We start from the raw sequence: 18,623 nt of genomic DNA on the forward strand, positions 1-18,623 counted from the left end.
ACCAATGTGCTATTGTCAGAATTATTGTTGAGCAATCTACACTTAGAAATGAAATAGATTAACTGTCGAAGTCATTCTAAAGGGTAGGTTCAACAGAGCAAATGAAATAGATTAACTGGCGAAGTCATTCCAAAGGGTAGGTTCAGAGCAAATGAAACTGTCGAGTCATTCCAACAACAGAGCAAATGAAATAGATTAACTGTCGAAGTCATTCCAAAGGGTAGGTTCAACAGAGCAAATTAAATAGATTAACTGTCGAAGTCATTCCAAAGGGTAGGTTCAACAGAGCAAATGAAATAGATTAACTGTCGAAGTCATTCCAAAGGGTAGGTTCAACAGAGCAAATGAAATAGATTAACTGTCGAAGTCATTCTAAAGGGTAGGTTCAACAGAGCAAATGAAATAGATTAACTGTCGATTCCAAAGGGTCATTCCAAGCAAATTAAATAGGTAGGTTTCAACAGAGCAAATGAAATAGATTAACTGTAACATTCCAAAGGGTAGGTTCAACAGAGCAAATGAAATTTAACTCAATCATTCCAAAGGGTATCAACAGAGCAAATCAACATTCCAAAGGGTAGGTTCTTAAATTTAACCATCTTTATCAATCATGTCATCAACATTTGCAAATCACCAACAGCTATCATTTCAATTCAACACAGAATTCAACAAAAATAGACAATACAATAGCTCTGGATGATTTCAAATGTAAATATATTTAGTGATATTTAATACATTTTCAAGTTCAAATCTATGCACTCTCCTCAAACAATGGCATGGCATTATTTCACTGTTATAGTTACTGTAAAGTGGAAAGTGCAGTTAGAATAACACAAATTTAACTTTCTGCCCATATCAGATATGTCTATGTCCTGGGAAATGTTCTTGTTACTTACAACCTCATGCTAATCACATTAGCCTACGTTAGCTCAACCGTCCCGCGGCGGGGACACCGATCCCGTAGAGGATAATTGTGTCAACGCAAGCAAATATCAACTTTTGAAGGATATGTATCCTCTGCTTAGAAAGTTCCATCTGTGCTACTGACTTAGTATGGCTTTTAATTTAACAATCATTTGTCGACAAATTAAGAATTGATATGCTGGATTGAATGAATTCACACAAAGATGTATTTAATTTTATTACAATTAGAAGCCAGGCTTCTCCTAAAATTGACCAAGAAAAAAAAGACAACATAACATTATGTATCTTTCGTCTCTCTATGTTTCATAATTTTCCTTCAATTCACAAGAGGCTGAATGTATCTCTTCGGAGAAAGCATCTGGCCCACTGAAACAGCGGCCCTCTTTCTCAGTATGTGTAGCCCATCTATCTGATGCTGGCAGAATTTTTTTTGTATGACATCGTAGCATTGAATACAAGAGAAGCCAGCAAGCATCTGGCCTCCCTTGATAAAACAAATGATGAAATAATAGTCAATCAGCGTTGAGCTAAAATAACTGAGCTCAACTCTGAATGGTCCTGGTGTCAGAGTCTAGGTGATGTGGGTAAGGCGGAGTCAGGCGCAGGACAGAGAGATGAGTAATAATAGTGGCTTCACTCAAAAATAATCTTCCAACAAGGAGAACGAACATCCAGAATCACATAAACGAGACAACTGACAACAATAAACACGCACAAAACCATGATAGCTCCAGAAGTTTAAATAGGGAAATAATTCAAACGTAATGGGAACCAGGTGTGTACAATCAAGACAAAACAAATGGAAAAAGAAATGTAGTTCGGTGGAGGCTAGAAAGCCGGTGACGTCGGCCGCCGAACGCCGCCCGAACAAGGAGAGGCACCAACTTCGGCAGATGTCGTGAAACCTGGCCCACAAAAAAAAGTATCAAGGGAAGCCAGTTCGGATTTGGCTTCACACAATACCATCGCATTAAAAGCAGAACATAATTTATAGAAGATATTTGAAGTGTTGCATCTCGTTTTGCGTTGTCCTCCATTGGCTGGCTAGCTAGCTAAAGTCATCCTGTTCATAAATTAGCCATGGATGGAGATAGGGATTTAGACTTGACATTTTACTTAATTATCTGCTCTGGCCATTGATTATAAATGTAATTCTAATCTAACCATTAATTCATACATGTTGCCTATGGCCTGAGTGGATGGAAGTTCAATGTGTAGCTAGATGTAGAAGGCTAATGGCCTGGCGCATTATTGCTCATGAAAGGAAGTTAGGCTAGTGAGCAAGCATTTTATCCATGTAACCTAGGACAACGAAAACTAAAAACATAGTTGATGTTTCGCTACAAGTAGGGTGAGCCAACCTGGTTTTTCTACTTGCATTCACACACACACACAACAATCACCATGGATAGCCACATCATATTTAGCTTACATTGATTGGACTAAAATGTTTTTGTATATTTTGGTTGTCTAACTGAGCATAGGTGATTTGATGATGTTGAAATGTTGATGATGATGAAATGGTACTGCAACAGTGGAGGCTGCTAATGTTTTCTTTTCGACATGCGGTAACTCTCCAAGGTTCTAAATCAATAGTCGGAAACATTAACTTGCTTGACCATCCTGTATGTCATCTAACTGTTTGTTACATGCTTTGTGGTCTCCACCGGACAGATGTTGCTCTCCGGTTTATAGGTTGAAATTTTATTGATGAACGTCTCTACGAAATATTACCCAATTATCCACGTTAAAATGATGTGGTTTGCCCAGCGGGTAATAAACATTTTATTTAACAGCTACTTACCAATAGACATACTACATGCAGAGATCTCTTAAGTGTTTGTAACATTGCTGATATGGTTTGGCATGCTACAGTCGAGAGTCCCCAGGATTTCCTACTTCAGTATGACGGTGTCTGTCTTCTCCCTGAGAAAAGCTATCGTTCCATTCAGTGTCTGTCTGTCCAGAGTCCAGCTGTACTGGGGACTGTCACCCTCAGAGGAGCAGGACACCCTCATCTCTACGTGGGACAGACACTCAGAGGACAGCTGAGGACAGGACACTGGTGCTGTGGAGGAATGAGAGTAGTAACTGTTCGCTGCTCTGGCCCCCCAATGGTGGAACAAACTCCCTCACGACGCCAGGACAGCGGAGTCAATCACCACCTTCCGGAGACACCTGAAACCCCACCTCTTCATGGAATACCTAGGATAGGGTAAGTGAGGGTAAGTAATCCTTCTCTCTGGCGACTCTCTGGCGTCTTTGACAGGCTGCAACTGATTCCTTTTGGGTTACAGCTGTTGGCTAGACACAATAACATGACTTTATATATATATCACTTTGTGGGGGCTCAAACCTTGATGAATTGCATTTGTTATTGGATGCAAAAAAAGATGTGCTTTAGAAAACAGTTTGAACCATTCTGCCATTGAGGATAGAGTAAAAATAATAACGTTCTCAACTGAACCTCTTTCATAATTTCACTTATGAACCTTGTGACCAATATGATCATTTTACAAGTAAAATCATTAACAAACATGTTTTGGAATGAATGATTGCTTATCACTGATTTTAGTCATAAAACGGAGATACAATTATAATATCTGTAAGATACTGTATGAATGGTTTTGCTTACCACAAGACAGTCCCACTACCATCATTAGAAAACCGTACACAGAATGCATGTTGATTAATCTGTCACAACAAAGGCCTATGTCTTAGTATTTCCTGCATCCATTGACTCACAATGGGGGTCCTCACTTTGAATGACAAAAAAATGGACTCAGAATATTAGTCAAACTGTCACTAAAGCTGCTTTGTATTGTTTAGCTGTGTCCTGCTTTCATTTAATTGAGCGTCTGTAACGTGTCCATCAGTACGACCAAGAATATGATTTTTGCGATGCGGATGCTGTGTTCTGCCTTTCACCCAGGACAACGGAATGGATCCCATGCGGCGACCCAAAAAAAACCGCCTCCGTAAAAGAGGGAAACGAGGCGGTCTTCTGGTCAGACTCACATCGTGCACCACTCCCTAGCATTCTTCTCGCCAATGTCCAGTCTCTTGACAACAAGGTTGATGAAATCCGAGCAAGGATAGCATTCCAGAGGGACATCAGAGACTGTAACGTTCTTTGCTTCACGGAAACATGGCTCACTGGAGAGACGCTATCGGAGGCGGTGCAGCCAGCGGGTTTCTCCACGTATCGCGCCGACAGAAACAAACATCTTTCTGGTAAGAAGAGGGGCGGGGGCGTATGCCTTATGGCTAACGAGACATGGTGTGATGAAAGAAACATACAGGAACTCAAATCCTTCTGTTCACCTGATTTAGAATTCCTCACAATCAAATGTCGACCACATTATCTACCAAGAGAATTCTCTTCGATTATAATCACAGCCGTATATATCCCCCAAGCAGACACATCGATGGCTCTGAACAAACTTTATTTGACTCTTTGCAAACTGGAATCCATTTATCCGGAGGCTGCATTCATTGTAGCTGGGGATTTTAACAAGGCTAATCTGAAAACAAGACTCCCAAAATTTTATCAGCATATCGATTGCGCAACCAGGGGTGGAAAAACCTTGGATCATTGTTACTCTAACTTCTGCGACGCATATAAGGCCCTGCCACGCCCTCCTTTCGGAAAAGCTGACCACGACTCCATTTTGTTGATCCCTGCCTACAGACAGAAACTAAAAAAAGAAGCTCCCACGCTGAGGTCTGTCCAACGCTGGTCCGACCAAGTTGACTCCACACTCCAAGACTGCTTCCATCACGTGGACTGGGATATGTTTCGTATTGCGTCAGATAACAACATTGACGAATACGCTGATTCGGTGTGCGAGTTCATTAGAACGTGCGTTGAAGATGTCGTTCCCATAGCAACGATTAAAACATTCCCTAACCAGAAACCGTGGATTGATGGCAGCATTCGTGTGAAACTGAAAGCGCGAACCACTGCTTTTAATCAGGGCAAGGTGACTGGTAACATGACCGAATACAAACAGTGCAGCTATTCCCTCCGCAAGGCTATCAAACAAGCTAAGCGTCAGTACAGAGACAAAGTAGAATCTCAATTCAACGGCTCAGACACAAGAGGCATGTGGCAGAGTCTACAGTCAATCACGGACTACAAGAAGAAAACCAGCCCAGTCACGGACCAGGATGTCTTGCTCCCAGGCAGACTAAATAACTTTTTGGCCCGCTTTGAGGACAATACTTGATCAGGTTCCGGGTTGGAGCGAGCGGTCGCATTCGCACTTCGCTCTGCAGGTTGTATAACTTTTTCATTACATTTCATTATAGTACAACGGTTGATTTGTCTAATCTTAGCAATTCTTCTTAGCTAGCTACGTAGCCGTCCTTGTATCAGAGATAATTGCATAATTATCGTATTTCGTCGCCCTAACGTAGCCTTCACTGCTATTCGCCCAGGAGCTAGCAAGCGCTAGCTAACGCACACAGATTAGCATCACTGTAGTGCTATTCACTCTACTGAACGACTTGATTAGTCTAGTGTTAGCTAGCTACATAGCTGTCTTTGTTTCCAAGATAATTGTGTAGTTTAGTGTGTGTAGCCTTGGAGTGATTATCTTAATTCACTGAGGTTCGCTAGCCAGCTATTTGTCGTCCTTAACGTAGGAGACTCTGCTAGCTAGCCAACAGCTAACAGCTAACAGCTAGCCAACGTCTACTGTTTCGAATTCAATCACCGGTCAGGCAGTATCACATTTTCATTTCATTTCATTACAGTACAACGGTTTGATTTGTTTGATCGTAGCTAGCTACATAGCCGTCTTTGTTTCAAAGATAATTGTGTAGTCTAGAGCGATTTCCTAGGTTAGCTAGCCAGCTATTGTCGTTCTTTTAACGCAACGTAACGTAAACAACACTGCTAGCTAGCCAGCTAGCCCCCGAATAGCAGCACTGTAGAAACTATTACACTCGACGGAACGACTTGATTAGTGTAGTGTCAACAACGCAGCCACTGCCAGCTAGCCTACTTTAGCAGTACTGTATCATTTTAATCATTTTAGTCAATAAGATTCTTGCTACGTAAGCTTAACTTTCTGAACATTCGAGACGTGTAGTCCACTTGTCATTCCAATCTCCTTGCATTAGCGTAGCCTTTTCTGTAGCCTGTCAACTATGTGTCTGTCTATCCCTGTTCTCTCCTCTCTGCACAGACCATACAAACGCTCCACACCGCGTGGCCGCGACCACCCTAATCTGGTGGTCCCAGCGCGTACGACCCACGTGGAGTTCCAGGTCTCCGGTAGCCTCTGGAACTGCCGATCTGCGGCCAACAAGGCAGAGTTCATCTCAGCCTATGCCTCCCTCCAGTCCCTTGACTTCTTGGCACTGACGGAAACATGGATCACCACAGATAACACTGCTACTCCTACTGCTCTCTCCTCGTCCGCCCACGTGTTCTCACACACCCCGAGAGCTTCTGGTCAGCGGGGTGGTGGCACCGGGATCCTCATCTCTCCCAAGTGGTCTTTCTCTCTTTCTCCCTTACCCATCTGTCTATCGCCTCCTTTGAATTCCATGCTGTCACAGTTACCAGCCCTTTCAAGCTTAACATCCTTATCATTTATCGCCCTCCAGGTTCCTCGGAGAGTTCATCAATGAGCTTGATGCCTTGATAAGCTCCTTTCCTGAGGACGGCTCACCTCTCACAGTTCTGGGCGACTTTAACCTCCCCACGTCTACCTTTGACTCATTCCTCTCTGCCTCCTTCTTTCCACTCCTCTCCTCTTTGACCTCACCCTCTCACCTTCCCCCTACTCACAAGGCAGGCAATACGCTTGACCTCATCTTTACTAGATGCTGTTCTTCCACTAACCTCATTGCAACTCCCCTCCAAGTCTCCGACCACTACCTTGTATCCTTTTCCCTCTCGCTCTCATCCAACACTTCCCACACTGCCCCTACTCGGATGGTACCGCGCCGTCCCAACCTTCGCTCTCTCTCCCCCGCTACTCTCTCCTCTTCCATCCTATCATCTCTTCCCTCTGCTCAAACTTTCTCCAACCTATCTCCTGATTCTGCCTCCTCAACCCTCCTCTCCTCCCTTACTGCATCCTTTGACTCCCTATGTCCCCTATCCTCCAGGCCGGCTCGGTCCTCCCCTCCCGCTCCGTGGCTCGACGACTCCTTGCGAGCTCACAGAACAGGGCTCCGGGCAGCCGAGCGGAAATGGAGGAAAACTCGCCTCCCTGCGGACCTGGCATCCTTTCACTCCCTCCTCTCTACATTTTCCTCCTCTGTCTCTGCTGCTAAAGCCACTTTCTACCATTCTAAATTCCAAGCATCTGCCTCTAACCCCAGGAAGCTCTTTGCCACCTTCTCCTCCCTCCTGAATCCCCCCTCCTCCCTCTCTGCAGATGACTTCGTCAACCATTTTGAAAAGAAGGTCGACGACATCCGATCCTCGTTTGCTAAGTCAAACGACACCGCTGGTTCTGCTCACACTGCCCTACCCTATGCTCTGACCTCTTTCTCCCCTCTCTCTCCAGATGAAATCTCGCGTCTTGTGACGGCCGGCCGCCCAACAACCTGCCCGCTTGACCCTATCCCCTCCTCTCTTCTCCAGACCATTTCCGGAGACCTTCTCCCTTACCTCACCTCGCTCATCAACTCATCCCTGACCGCTGGCTACGTCCCTCCCGTCTTCAAGAGAGCGAGAGTTGCACCCCTTCTGAAAAAACCTACACTCGATCCCTCCGATGTCAACAACTACAGACCAGTATCCCTTCTCTCTTTTCTCTCCAAAACTCTTGAGCGTGCCGTCCTTCGCCAGCTCTACCGCTATCTCTCTCAGAATGACCTTCTTGATCCAAATCAGTCAGGTTTCAAGACTAGTCATTCAACTGAGACTGCTCTTCTCTGTATCACGGAGGCGCTCCGCACTGCTAAAGCTAACTCTCTCTCCTCTGCTCTCATCCTTCTAGACCTATCGGCTGCCTTCGATACTGTGAACCATCAGATCCTCCTCTCCACCCTCTCCGAGTTGGGCATCTCTATGGCGCGGCCCACGCTTGGATTGCGTCCTACCTGACAGGTCGCTCCTACCAGGTGGCGTGGCGAGAATCTGTCTCCTCACCACGCGGTGTCCCCCAGGGCTCTCACCACTGGTGTCACCCCAGGGCTCTGTTCTTGGTAGGCCCTCTCTTATTCTCGCCACCCATATACACCAAGTCACTTGGCTCTGTCATAACCTCACATGGTCTCTCCTATCATTGCTATGCAGACGACACACAATTAATCTTCTCCTTTCCCCCTTCTGATGACCAGGTGGCGAATCGCATCTCTGCATGTCTGGCAGACATATCAGTGTGGATGACGGATCACCACCTCAAGCTGAACCTCAGCAAGACGGAGCTCCTCTTCCTCCCGGGGAAGGATTGCCCGTTCCATGATCTCGCCATCACGGTTGACAACTCCATTGTGTCCTCCTCCCAGAGCGCTAAGAACCTTGGCGTGATCCTGGACAACACCCTGACGTTCTCAACTAACATCAAGGCGGTGTCCCGTTCCTGTAGGTTCATGCTCTACAACATCCGCAGAGTACGACCCTGCCTCACACAGGAAGCGGCGCAGGTCCTAATCCAGGCACTTGTCATCTCCCGTCTTGATTACTGCAACTCGCTGTTGGCTGGGCTCCCTGCCTGTGCCATTAAACCCCTACAACTCATCCAGAACGCCGCAGCCCGTCTGGTGTTCAACCTTCCCAAGTTCTCTCACGTCACCCCGCTCCTCCGCTCTCTCCACTGGCTTCCAGTTGAAGCTCGCATCCGCTACAAGACCATGGTGCTTGCCTACGGAGCTGTGAGGGGAACGGCACCTCAGTACCTCCAGGCTCTGATCAGGCCCTACACCCAAACAAGGGCACTGCGTTCATCCACCTCTGGCCTGCTCGCCTCCCTACCACTGAGGAAGTACAGTTCCCGCTCAGCCCAGTCAAAACTGTTCGCTGCTCTGGCCCCCAATGGTGGAACAAACTCCCTCACGACGCCAGGACAGCGGAGTCAATCACCACCTTCCGGAGACACCTGAAACCCCACCTCTTCAAGGAATACCTAGGATAGGGTAAGTAAGGGTAAGTAATCCTTCTCACCCCCCCCCCCCCAAAAAAAAAAAAAAAAGATTTAGATGCTAGTGGCTGTTCCACTGGATGTCATAAGGTGTATGCACCAATTTGTAAGTCGCTCTGGATAAGAGCGTCTGCTAAATGACTTAAATGTAAATGTAATACAGTGCCACTGACACGGCCTGCAACCAAAACATGCGGACTCTCCTTCACTGCAGCCGAGGTGAGTAAGACATTTAAACGTGTTAACCCTCGCAAGGCTGCAGGCCCAGACGGCATCCCCAGCCACGCCCTCAGAGCATGCGCAGACCAGCTGGCCGGTGTGTTTACGGACATATTCAATCAATCCCTATACCAGTCTGCTGTTCCCACATGCTTCAAGAGGGCCACCATAGTTCCTGTTCCCAAGAAAGCTAAGGTAACTGAGCTAAACGACTACCGCCCCGTAGCACTCACTTCCGTCATCATGAAGTGCTTTGAGAGACTAGTCAAGGACCATATCACCTCCACCCTACCTGACACCCTAGACCCACTCCAATTTGCTTACCGCCCAAATAGGTCCACAGACGATGCAATCTCAACCACACTGCACACTGCCCTAACCCATCTGGACAAGAGGAATACCTATGTGAGAATGCTGTTCATCGACTACAGCTCGGCATTCAACACCATAGTACCCTACAAGCTCGTCATCCTGGGTCTCGACCCCGCCCTGTGCAACTGGGTACTGGACTTCCTGACGGGCCGCCCTCAGGTGGTGAGGGTAGGCAACAACATCTCCACCCCGCTGATCCTCAACACTGGGGCCCCACAAGGGTGTGTTCTGAGCCCTCTCCTGTACTCCCTGTTCACCCACGACTGCGTGGCCACGCACGCCTCCAACTCAATCATCAAGTTTGCGGACGACACAACAGTGGTAGGCTTGATTACCAACAACGACGAGACGGCCTACAGGGAGGAGGTGAGGGCCCTCAGAGTGTGGTGTCAGGAAAATAACCTCACACTCAACGTCAACATAACTAAGGAGATGATTGTGGACTTCAGGAAACAGCAGAGGGAACACCCCCCTATCCATATTGATGGAACAGTAGTGGAGAGGGTAGCAAGTTTTAAGTTCCTCGGCATACACATCACAGACAAACTGAATTGGTCCACTCACACAGACAGCATCGTGAAGAAGGCGCAGCAGCGCCTCTTCAACCTCAGGAAGCTGAAGAAATTTGGCTTGTCACCAAAAGCACTCACAAACTTCTACAGATACACAATCGAGAGCATCCTGGTGGGCTGTATCACCGCCTGGTACGGCAACTGCTCCGCCCACAACCGTAAGGCTCTCCAGAGGGTAATGAGGTCTGCACAACGCATCACCGGGGGCAAACTACCTGCCCTCCAGGACACCTACGCCACCCGATGTTACAGGAAGGCCATAAAGATCATCAAGGACAACAACCACCCGAGCCACTGCCTGTTCACCCCGCTATCATCCAGAAGGCGAGGTCAGTACAGGTGCATCAAAGCTGGGACCGAGAGACTGAAAAACAGCTTCTATCTCAAGGCCATCAGACTGTTAAACAGCCACCACTAACATTGAGTGGCTGCTGCCAACACACTGACACTGACACTGACTCAACTCCAGCCACTTTAATAATGGGATATTGATGGGAAATGATGTAAAATATATCACTAGCCACTTTAAACAATGCTACCTAATATAATGTTACATACCCTACATTATTCATCTCATATGCATACGTATATACTGTACTCCATATCATCTACTGCATCCTTATGTAATACATGTATCACTAGCCACTTTAACTATGCCACTTTGTTTACATACTCATCTCATATGTATATACTGTACTCGATACCATCTACTGTATCTTGCCTATGCTGCTCTGTACCATCACTCATTCATATATCGTTATGTACATATTCTCACAGTAGAAAAAAATACGAAAAAAAGAGTCTATATACATTGTGTGCAAAAGGCATGAGGAGGTAGGCGAATAATTACAATTTAGCAGATTAACACTGGAGTGATAAATGATCAGATGGTCATGTGCAGGAAGATATACTGGTGTGCAAAAGAGCAGAAAAGTAAATAAATAAAAACAGTATGGGGGTGAGGTAGGTAAATTGGGTGGGCTATTTACCGATAGACTATGTACAGCTGCAGCGATCGTTTAGCTGCTCAGATAGCACATGTTTAAAGTTAGTGAGGGAGATAAAAGTCTCCAACTTCCGCGATTTTTGCAATTCGTTCCAGTCACAGGCAGCAGAGAACTGGAACGAAAGGCGGCCAAATTAGGTGTTGGCTTTAGGGATGATCAGTGAAATACACCTGCTGGAGCGCGTGCTACGGGTGGGTGTTGCCATCGTGACCAGTGAACTGAGATAAGGCGGAGCTTTACCTAGCATGGACTTGTAGATGACCTGGAGCCAGTGGGTCTGGCGGCAAATATGTAGCGAGGACCAGCCGACTAGAGCATACAGGTCGCAGTGGTGGGTTGTATAAGGTGCATTAGTAACAAAACGGATGGCACTGTGATAAACTGCATCCAGTTTGCTGAGTAGAGTATTGGAAGCTATTTTGTAGATGACATCGCCGAAGTCGAGGATCGGTAGGATAGTCAGTTTTACTAGGGTAAGTTTGGCGGCGTGAGTGAAGGAGGCTTTGTTGCGGAATAGAAAGCCGACTCTAGATTTGATTTTAGATTGGAGATGTTTGATATGAGTCTGGAAGGAGAGTTAACAGTCAGACACCTAGGTACTTATAGATGTCCACATATTCTAGGTCGGAACCATCAAGGGTGGTGATGCTAGTCGGGCGTGCGGGTGCAGGCAGCGAACGGTTGAAAAACATGCATTTGGTTTTACTAGCGTTTAAGAGCAGTTGGAGGCCACGGAAGGAGTGTTGTATGGTATTGAAGCTAATGAAGTTAATGAGGAAGGATGTCCAAAATGTTTCAAAAGTAGTAGATAATGAGGTTCAACATGTTTTCTAAAAGCAGCTTGCTTTTTATTTCTATGCATATTGAAAATCACACAAATACATGTAATTAAAAGACGAAGCTACAGAAAGAAACATTGTGCTACAGTTCCCCATTTAAAAAGCCTTCCCAATATACAGTGTTCTAACATGTCTTTCAGTGGGCCGCTGCACATACTCACTTAGTTTGTTGTGCTTTAAACAAAAAGAGGTAGATAATGTGAAATGAGGTCCAGAATGTTTAAAAAGTATTAGATCATGAGAAAGGAGGTCCAGAATGAGGTCATGCACACCTCTCTTTATCTCTCTCTCTCTCTAGAATGTTTGTTTTCATTGGATTTAAAAAAAGGATTATCTCTATGTGAATTCTTTCTATATAGAATAGGCTACTTTATTGAAAATAGGTTGAAAACAAACAAGCAATTCCTTTTAATTGCTTTTTATAAAAAATAATTGCTTTTTCACCTAAATGAATACATGTTCAGAACACAAATGCAGCTGACAGTACTATCCTGTTTCTGGGGGTATACATTCTCTTTATGACATAGTATTTATGATAGTCATTATGGTATTGCCCTGTAGTGGCATAAAGATGGTCCAGTCTGTTTGTGGTGTGTAGTCAACTCCTCTCTGTGTTTCTCCTTTGCCATTCCAAATGTCTCATTTAGAGTTAAAGTTAGTTAGAAACAGTTATTAAAGTGTCACTCCACAGTGAACCAATCAACAAACAAAAATCACAGTCAAACACATTTTCTATTGGCGTCATCTATAATTCATGACATCGATACATTATTGGAATCAGTTATTATACATTACATCATATGTTGCATAAACAAAAAACAACAAAGTAGCCTTCTCTGACACCAGGTAGCCTTGAGGTCAGAGCGTTGGCCCAGTAACTGAAAGGTCGCTGGCCACACAATGATAGCAGTGCAATGACAGAAGAGGTGTCTACAGAGCATATACAGAATGGAACCAGGCAAACATATAGAGGCATCATCCCTTCATTAACAATAGCATCCAGGGGAACATATCTGACCTGCCGTAACATTTTCTGTGGCCCTCAACATTTATTCAGTTCACAAACAAAAGGTCTATTAAAACACAACTTGATTTTTTGGGGAATAAATGTATTTCCACATCAGGGCTGCAGGTGGCTACCGGTGGTTAGAGCATTGGGTCAGTAACCGAAAGGTTGCTAGATTGATTCCTCGCATTCTGCCCCTGAACAAGGCAGTTCATCCACTGTTCCTAGGTCATTGTAAATAAGAATTTGTTCTTAACTGACTTGCCTAGTTATATAAAATTAGAACGCTCACAGTCAACACAGTGGTGTAATGTTTTGGGGTATCTGTATTTTACTATTTATATTTTTGATAACAAGAAAATATTTTTTACTCCATACTTTTCCCCAAATGTACTCATTACATTTTGAATGCTTAGCTGGACAGGAAAATGGTCCAATTCACACACTTAACAAGATAACATCCCTAGTCATCCCTACTGCCTCTGATCTGGAAGACTCACTAAACACAAATGCTTCATTTGGAAATTATGTCTGATTGTTGGACACAATCTTTTAAAAATGTAAGAAAATAAAATGGTGCTGTCTGGTTTGCTTAATATAAGGAATAGGACATTATTCATACTTTTGATACTTCAGTATATTTTTGCAATTACATTTACAGGATATTTAAAGCCAAATACTTAGACTTTTACTCAAGTAGTACTTTGCTGGGTGACTTTCACTTTTATTGAGTCATTTTCTATGAAGGTATTTTACATTTACTCAAGTGTGACAATTTGGTACTTTTTCCACCACGGAGTGAACACATGTCCTGTGTGGTGTAACAGTGTTTCTCAACCTTTCTTGCACCAGGGATGGTTGTTCCTCCTTGGAGGAGTGCATTAAGTTCATCTAGCAGTTGAGCACTGACTGAGTTGGTGTCAGGGAAACACTGTGCACCAGCGCATAGGAAGGCTCCGGCCATGGAGCGGGACTGGACGCCGTGCCCGAACTGAGCACCGGCGCAGAGGAAGGCTCCGGCCATGAGCGGGACTGGACGCCGTGCACGAACTGAGCACCTGCGCAGAGGAAGGCTCCGGCCGTGGAGCGGGACTGGACGCCGTGCCCGAACTGAGCACCGGCGCAGAGGAATGCTCCGGCCATGAGCGGGACTGGACGCCGTGCACGAACTGAGCACCTGCGCAGAGGAAGGCTCCGGCCGTGGAGCGGGACTGGACGCCGTGCCCGAACTGAGCACCAGCGCAGAGGAATGCTCCGGCCATGAGCGGGACTGGACGCCGTGCCCGAACTGAGCACCGGCGCAGAGGAAGGCTCCGGCCGTGGAGCGGGACTGGACGCCGTGCCCGAACTGAGCACCGGCGCAGAGGAATGCTCCGGCCGTGGAGCGGGACTGGACGCCGTGCCCGAACTGAGCACCGGTGCAGAGGAATGCTCCGGCCGTGGAGCGGGACTGGACGCCGTGCCCGAACTGAGCACCGGCGCAGAGGAAGGATCCGGCCATGGCACCGACGCAGGAAGCTCCGGGCCGTGGACCGTCACTGGAAACAGTGGACCGTGGACCGTCACTGGAAGCTGTGGACCGTGAACCGTCGCTGGATGCTCTGGACTGTGAACAGTCGCTGGAAGCTCTGGACTGTGAACCGTCGCTGGAATCTCTGGACTGTGAACCGTTGCTGGAGGTTCCGGGCTGTAGACCGTCACTGGAGTCTCCGGACCGTGGACCGTCTGTGGAGGCTCCGGACCGTAGACCGTCGCTGGAGACTCCGGACTGTACACCGAGTGCGGGGTGCCGGCACTGGACGTACCGGGCTGTGGAGGCGCACTGGAGCCCTGGTGTGGGGAGATGGCACAGGACGTACCAGGCTGGGAAGGCGCACTGTAGGCCTGGTGCATGGAGCCGGCACATGTTGCAAAGGAGTGGTGACACGCTCTTCGGGGCGAGTGCGGGGAGCCGGCACAGGACGTACCGGGCTGGGAAGGCGAACTGGAGGCCTGGCGTGTGGTGCCGGCACATGTTTCACCGGACTGATGACACATTTCTCAGGGCGAGTGCAGGGAGCCGACACAGGATGTACCAAGCTGGGAACGCGCACTGGAGGCCTGGTGCGTGGAGCCGGCACAGGTTTCACCGGACTGATGACACGCTCTTCAGGACGCCTGCACTGCAGAATACTCCTAACCAACATCCCCCTCCGATATCCCTCCTCAAACTGCTCCATCAACTCCCAGACGGTCTCTGGCTCTCTCCTCGGCCGACCGCCCCTTGTGCCCACCCCCTTTATACAGGGAAGATACCAAAACAGCTCTCATACATATGGGTTGTCCTATTTAAGTACAAACCTCAGTAAACATTCAGCTAATCTAAAATAACTACTCCCTGTGAGAAAATAATTAGCAATGACACAAATGTTATGTCTAACTTCTTCATTTAAAATGTGCCTTCAATAGAGTTATCAGGGAAATGCCAATCCACAGCGCTGCCTATTCATGGCCTTGTAGATACCCAGTTTACATACACCTTAGCCAAATACATTTAAACTCAGTTTTTCACAATTCTTGACATTTAATCCTATTTAAAAAATCCCTGTTTTAGGTCAGTTAGGATCACCACTTCATTTTAAGAATGTGAAATGTCAGAATAATAGTAGAGAGAATGATTTATTTCAGCTTTTATTTCTTTCATCACATTCTCAGTGGGTCAGAAGTTTACATACACTCAATTAGTATTTGGTAGCATTGCCTTTAAATGGTTTAACTTGGGTCAAACGTTTCGGGTAGCATTCCACAAGCGTCCCACAATAAATTGGGTGAATTTCGATCGATTATTTACATATTAGGGTACCTGAAGTTGGATTAGAAACATTGTTTGAATTGTTTGGACAAAGTTTACCGGTAACTTTTTAGATTCCTTTGTGTATTTCTGAATCAAACGCGCCAAATAAATGGAAATAAAGAAGGACTTTATTGAACAAAGAGACCATTATTGTGTAACTGGGACCCTTTGGATTGCAAAAAGATGAAGATCTTCAAAGGTAAGTGATTTATTTTATCGCTGTTTTTGAGTTTTGTGACACCTGTGCAGGTTATGAATTTATGTTAATGCAGGAACTGAGTGAGGCGCTGTCCTCAGACGATCAAATGCTATGCTTTTGCCGTAAAGCCTTTTGTAAATCGGACAAAGTGGTTCGATTACCAAGATTCGAAGCTAAAGAATGGTGTTTAAAACTACAGTGTTTTCATTCATTTTTAATATTACTACTTTTGTATTTTGACTTTTGCGCTCTGCAATTTCACCGGATGTTGTCGAGGCCGGGCACTAGCGGTACCCCTTTCCCAATTAACAAATGTGCCTTGTTAAAAGTTAATTTGTGGAGTTTCTTTCTTTCTTATTGCGTTTGAGCCAGTCCTACGGAACAGCTGATGCTCTCATGCATTCTTCAATGTTACTTTCCTCGAAGCAAGCATATAAATATTATAGATCGTCTGGTGGGCTCGTGTCACTGGGCAGCTCACGGCTGTGCTTCCCTTTGTAGTCTGTATTAGTTTGCAAGCCCTGCCACATCCTGCGAGCATCAGAGCCAGTGCAGTACGATCCAATCTTAGTCCTGTATTGACGCTTTGCCATTTTAATGGTTTGTCGGAGGGCATAGCGAGATTTTTTTAAAGCTTCCGGGTTAGAGTCCCGCTCCTTGAAAGCAGCAGTTCTACCCTTTAGCTCAGTGTGGATGTTGCCTGTATTCCATGGCTTCTGGTTGGGGTACAGTCACTGTGGGGACGACGTCATCGATGCACTTATTGATGAAGCCAGTGACGGATGTGGTAAACTCCTCAATGTCATCGGAAGAATCCCGGAACATATTCCAGTCTGTGCTAGCATAACAGTCCTGTAGCTTAGAATCTGCTTCATCTGAACACTTTCTAATTGACCGAGTCACTGATGCTTCTTGCTTTTGTTTTTGCTTGTAAGCAGGAATCAGGAGGATAGAATTATGGTCAGATTTGCCAAATGGAGGGCGAGGGAGAGCTTTTGTACGTGTCCCTGTGTTTGGAGTAAATGTGGTGTAGAGTTGTTTTCCATCTGGTTGCACATTTAACATACTGGTAGAAATGAGACCAAACGGATTTGAGTTTCCCTGCATTAATGTCCCCGGCCACTAGGAGCACCGCCTCTGGATGAGCATTTTCCTGTTTGCTTATGGCCGTATACAGCTCATTGAGTGCGGTTTTAGTGTTTGTCTATTTTATTATCGATTGATTGTATGTTGGCTAATAGGACCGATGGTAAAGGTAGACTACCCTCCTTACAAGGCACCCAGACCTTCGTCCCCAATACCCCTGTCTCTTTCTCCTGTGAATAACGGGGATGAGGGTCTTGTCAGGCGTCTGAAATAAATCCATCCCATCCTTCTCGTTGAAGAAAAAGTATTCCTCCAGCATGGGGTGAGAAATCGCTGTTCTGACATCTAGAAGCTTTTTTCGGTCATAAGACACAATGGCAGAAACATTAGGTTCAAAATAACGCAAAAAAACATACATAATAGCACAATTGGTTATGGGATCGTAAAACGACAGTCATCTCCTTTGGTGCCATTCTGAAGGTCCAGAATGTTTCAAAAGTAGCTTGATTTTATTTCAATGCATTCAAAATCGCAGAAATACCACATCAAATCAAAACATGATGAAGTTACAGTAAGAATGGAAGTGTCTGTTACAGTTCCCCAGCACTAATAAAAACATGTGGTCAAAATGCATCCTCTGTTTTTGTTTTCTAGAACATTTTTGTATTCTTTTGAGCATTGATTAAATTAAGTGCATTATTTTTGCATTCCTTTTCATAGTTTTGAGTGCATGTACCTTTTGAACTCTACATATTTGCTATCGCAAAATAAACATCTGTTTGTGAATGCCTTAGGTCACAATCGAATACGAAAGAAAATGTATTTTTCAAAAACACAATAGCACTTTCATTAGTTTATAAAAAACTGTATGTACAAATGAAAAACCGCTACAACACTACAATTCAAGAGTTAAAATACCATTAAATAAATACCATCGCATAGATCATTCATTATTACTTTGTTAAGGGCAGGTCTGAAGGAACATTATAAAACTATGAAGACGTATGTCAAAAGAACTAAATACGTGACTGTGCTTTGAGTTTGAGCTTGATTAAGAGTAAAACAGCAATAAGCAGTATAACATCATCATTAGTCGTGGTCTCCATGGCAACTCATGACATCAACACCCCTCTTAGAGTCCCACCGTGATCAACCTGAGAGACTGCAAACACTCTGCTTACTCACCATCATCTGGAGAGAGAGAAAAATAGAGTGAGCGAGAGAGAGGGGGGAGAGCGAATTAAGAATAATAATTCAATGTTACTTATCAGACAAAATACGTTAAACAAAGTTACAGTGATGCATTACTGACCTTGTTCTTGAGGACAGGTTGTCTTCTTGTAAAACAAGTATGATCCCAGACAGATTGTCAGCAGAATGAAGACTTCAGCAAATTGGAAATAAACAAACACATTGAACCCGGATCCTGGGGGACAGAAGGGAGACGATATAAGACCTAAA

At 45.4% G+C, this 18,623-nt stretch overlaps 2 protein-coding genes across 16 annotated transcripts in view; both read right to left on the minus strand.

The window, feature by feature from the left end:
* Positions 1-18,623, minus strand: part of LOC118363380 (uncharacterized) — a 160,060-nt gene that overhangs the window by 31,324 nt on the left and 110,113 nt on the right. The window contains exons 6-7 of one of the 15 annotated variants that reach the window (XM_052488186.1): positions 18,475-18,588; positions 17,622-18,353 (exon numbers count right to left, since the gene is read on the minus strand). The exons of the other annotated variants lie outside the window; for them this stretch is intronic. Coding sequence (XP_052344146.1) covers positions 18,340-18,353; positions 18,475-18,588 — 128 coding nt within the window. The 3' untranslated portion in view covers positions 17,622-18,339. Of the gene's footprint in view, positions 1-17,621; positions 18,354-18,474; positions 18,589-18,623 lie in introns of those variants that run through there. 15 annotated transcript variants of the gene reach the window in all.
* Positions 12,071-15,047, minus strand: LOC127913973 (uncharacterized). The gene is made up of 2 exons (XM_052488192.1): positions 14,341-15,047; positions 12,071-14,221 (listed from the first exon to the last, which is right to left on the minus strand). The coding sequence occupies exons 1-2, from the start codon at positions 14,948-14,950 to the stop codon at positions 13,965-13,967; spliced, it is 867 nt and encodes a 288-aa protein (XP_052344152.1). The 5' UTR covers positions 14,951-15,047; the 3' UTR covers positions 12,071-13,964.

This window comes from Oncorhynchus keta, chromosome 30 (assembly GCF_023373465.1).
Source record: "Oncorhynchus keta strain PuntledgeMale-10-30-2019 chromosome 30, Oket_V2, whole genome shotgun sequence".
Lineage (NCBI taxonomy): Eukaryota > Metazoa > Chordata > Actinopteri > Salmoniformes > Salmonidae > Oncorhynchus > Oncorhynchus keta.

Bases quoted from the DNA above. Each gene is read 5' to 3' on its own strand.
- LOC127913973 (XM_052488192.1), bottom strand. From the start codon at position 14,950: ATGTGCCGGCTCCATGCACCAGGCCTACAGTGCGCCTTCCCAGCCTGG. The intron at 14,222-14,340 runs GTGCTCAGTTCG...TCCTCTGCGCAG, and splicing joins CGGAGCCTTCCTCTGCGCCG to GTGCTCAGTTCGTGCACGGC.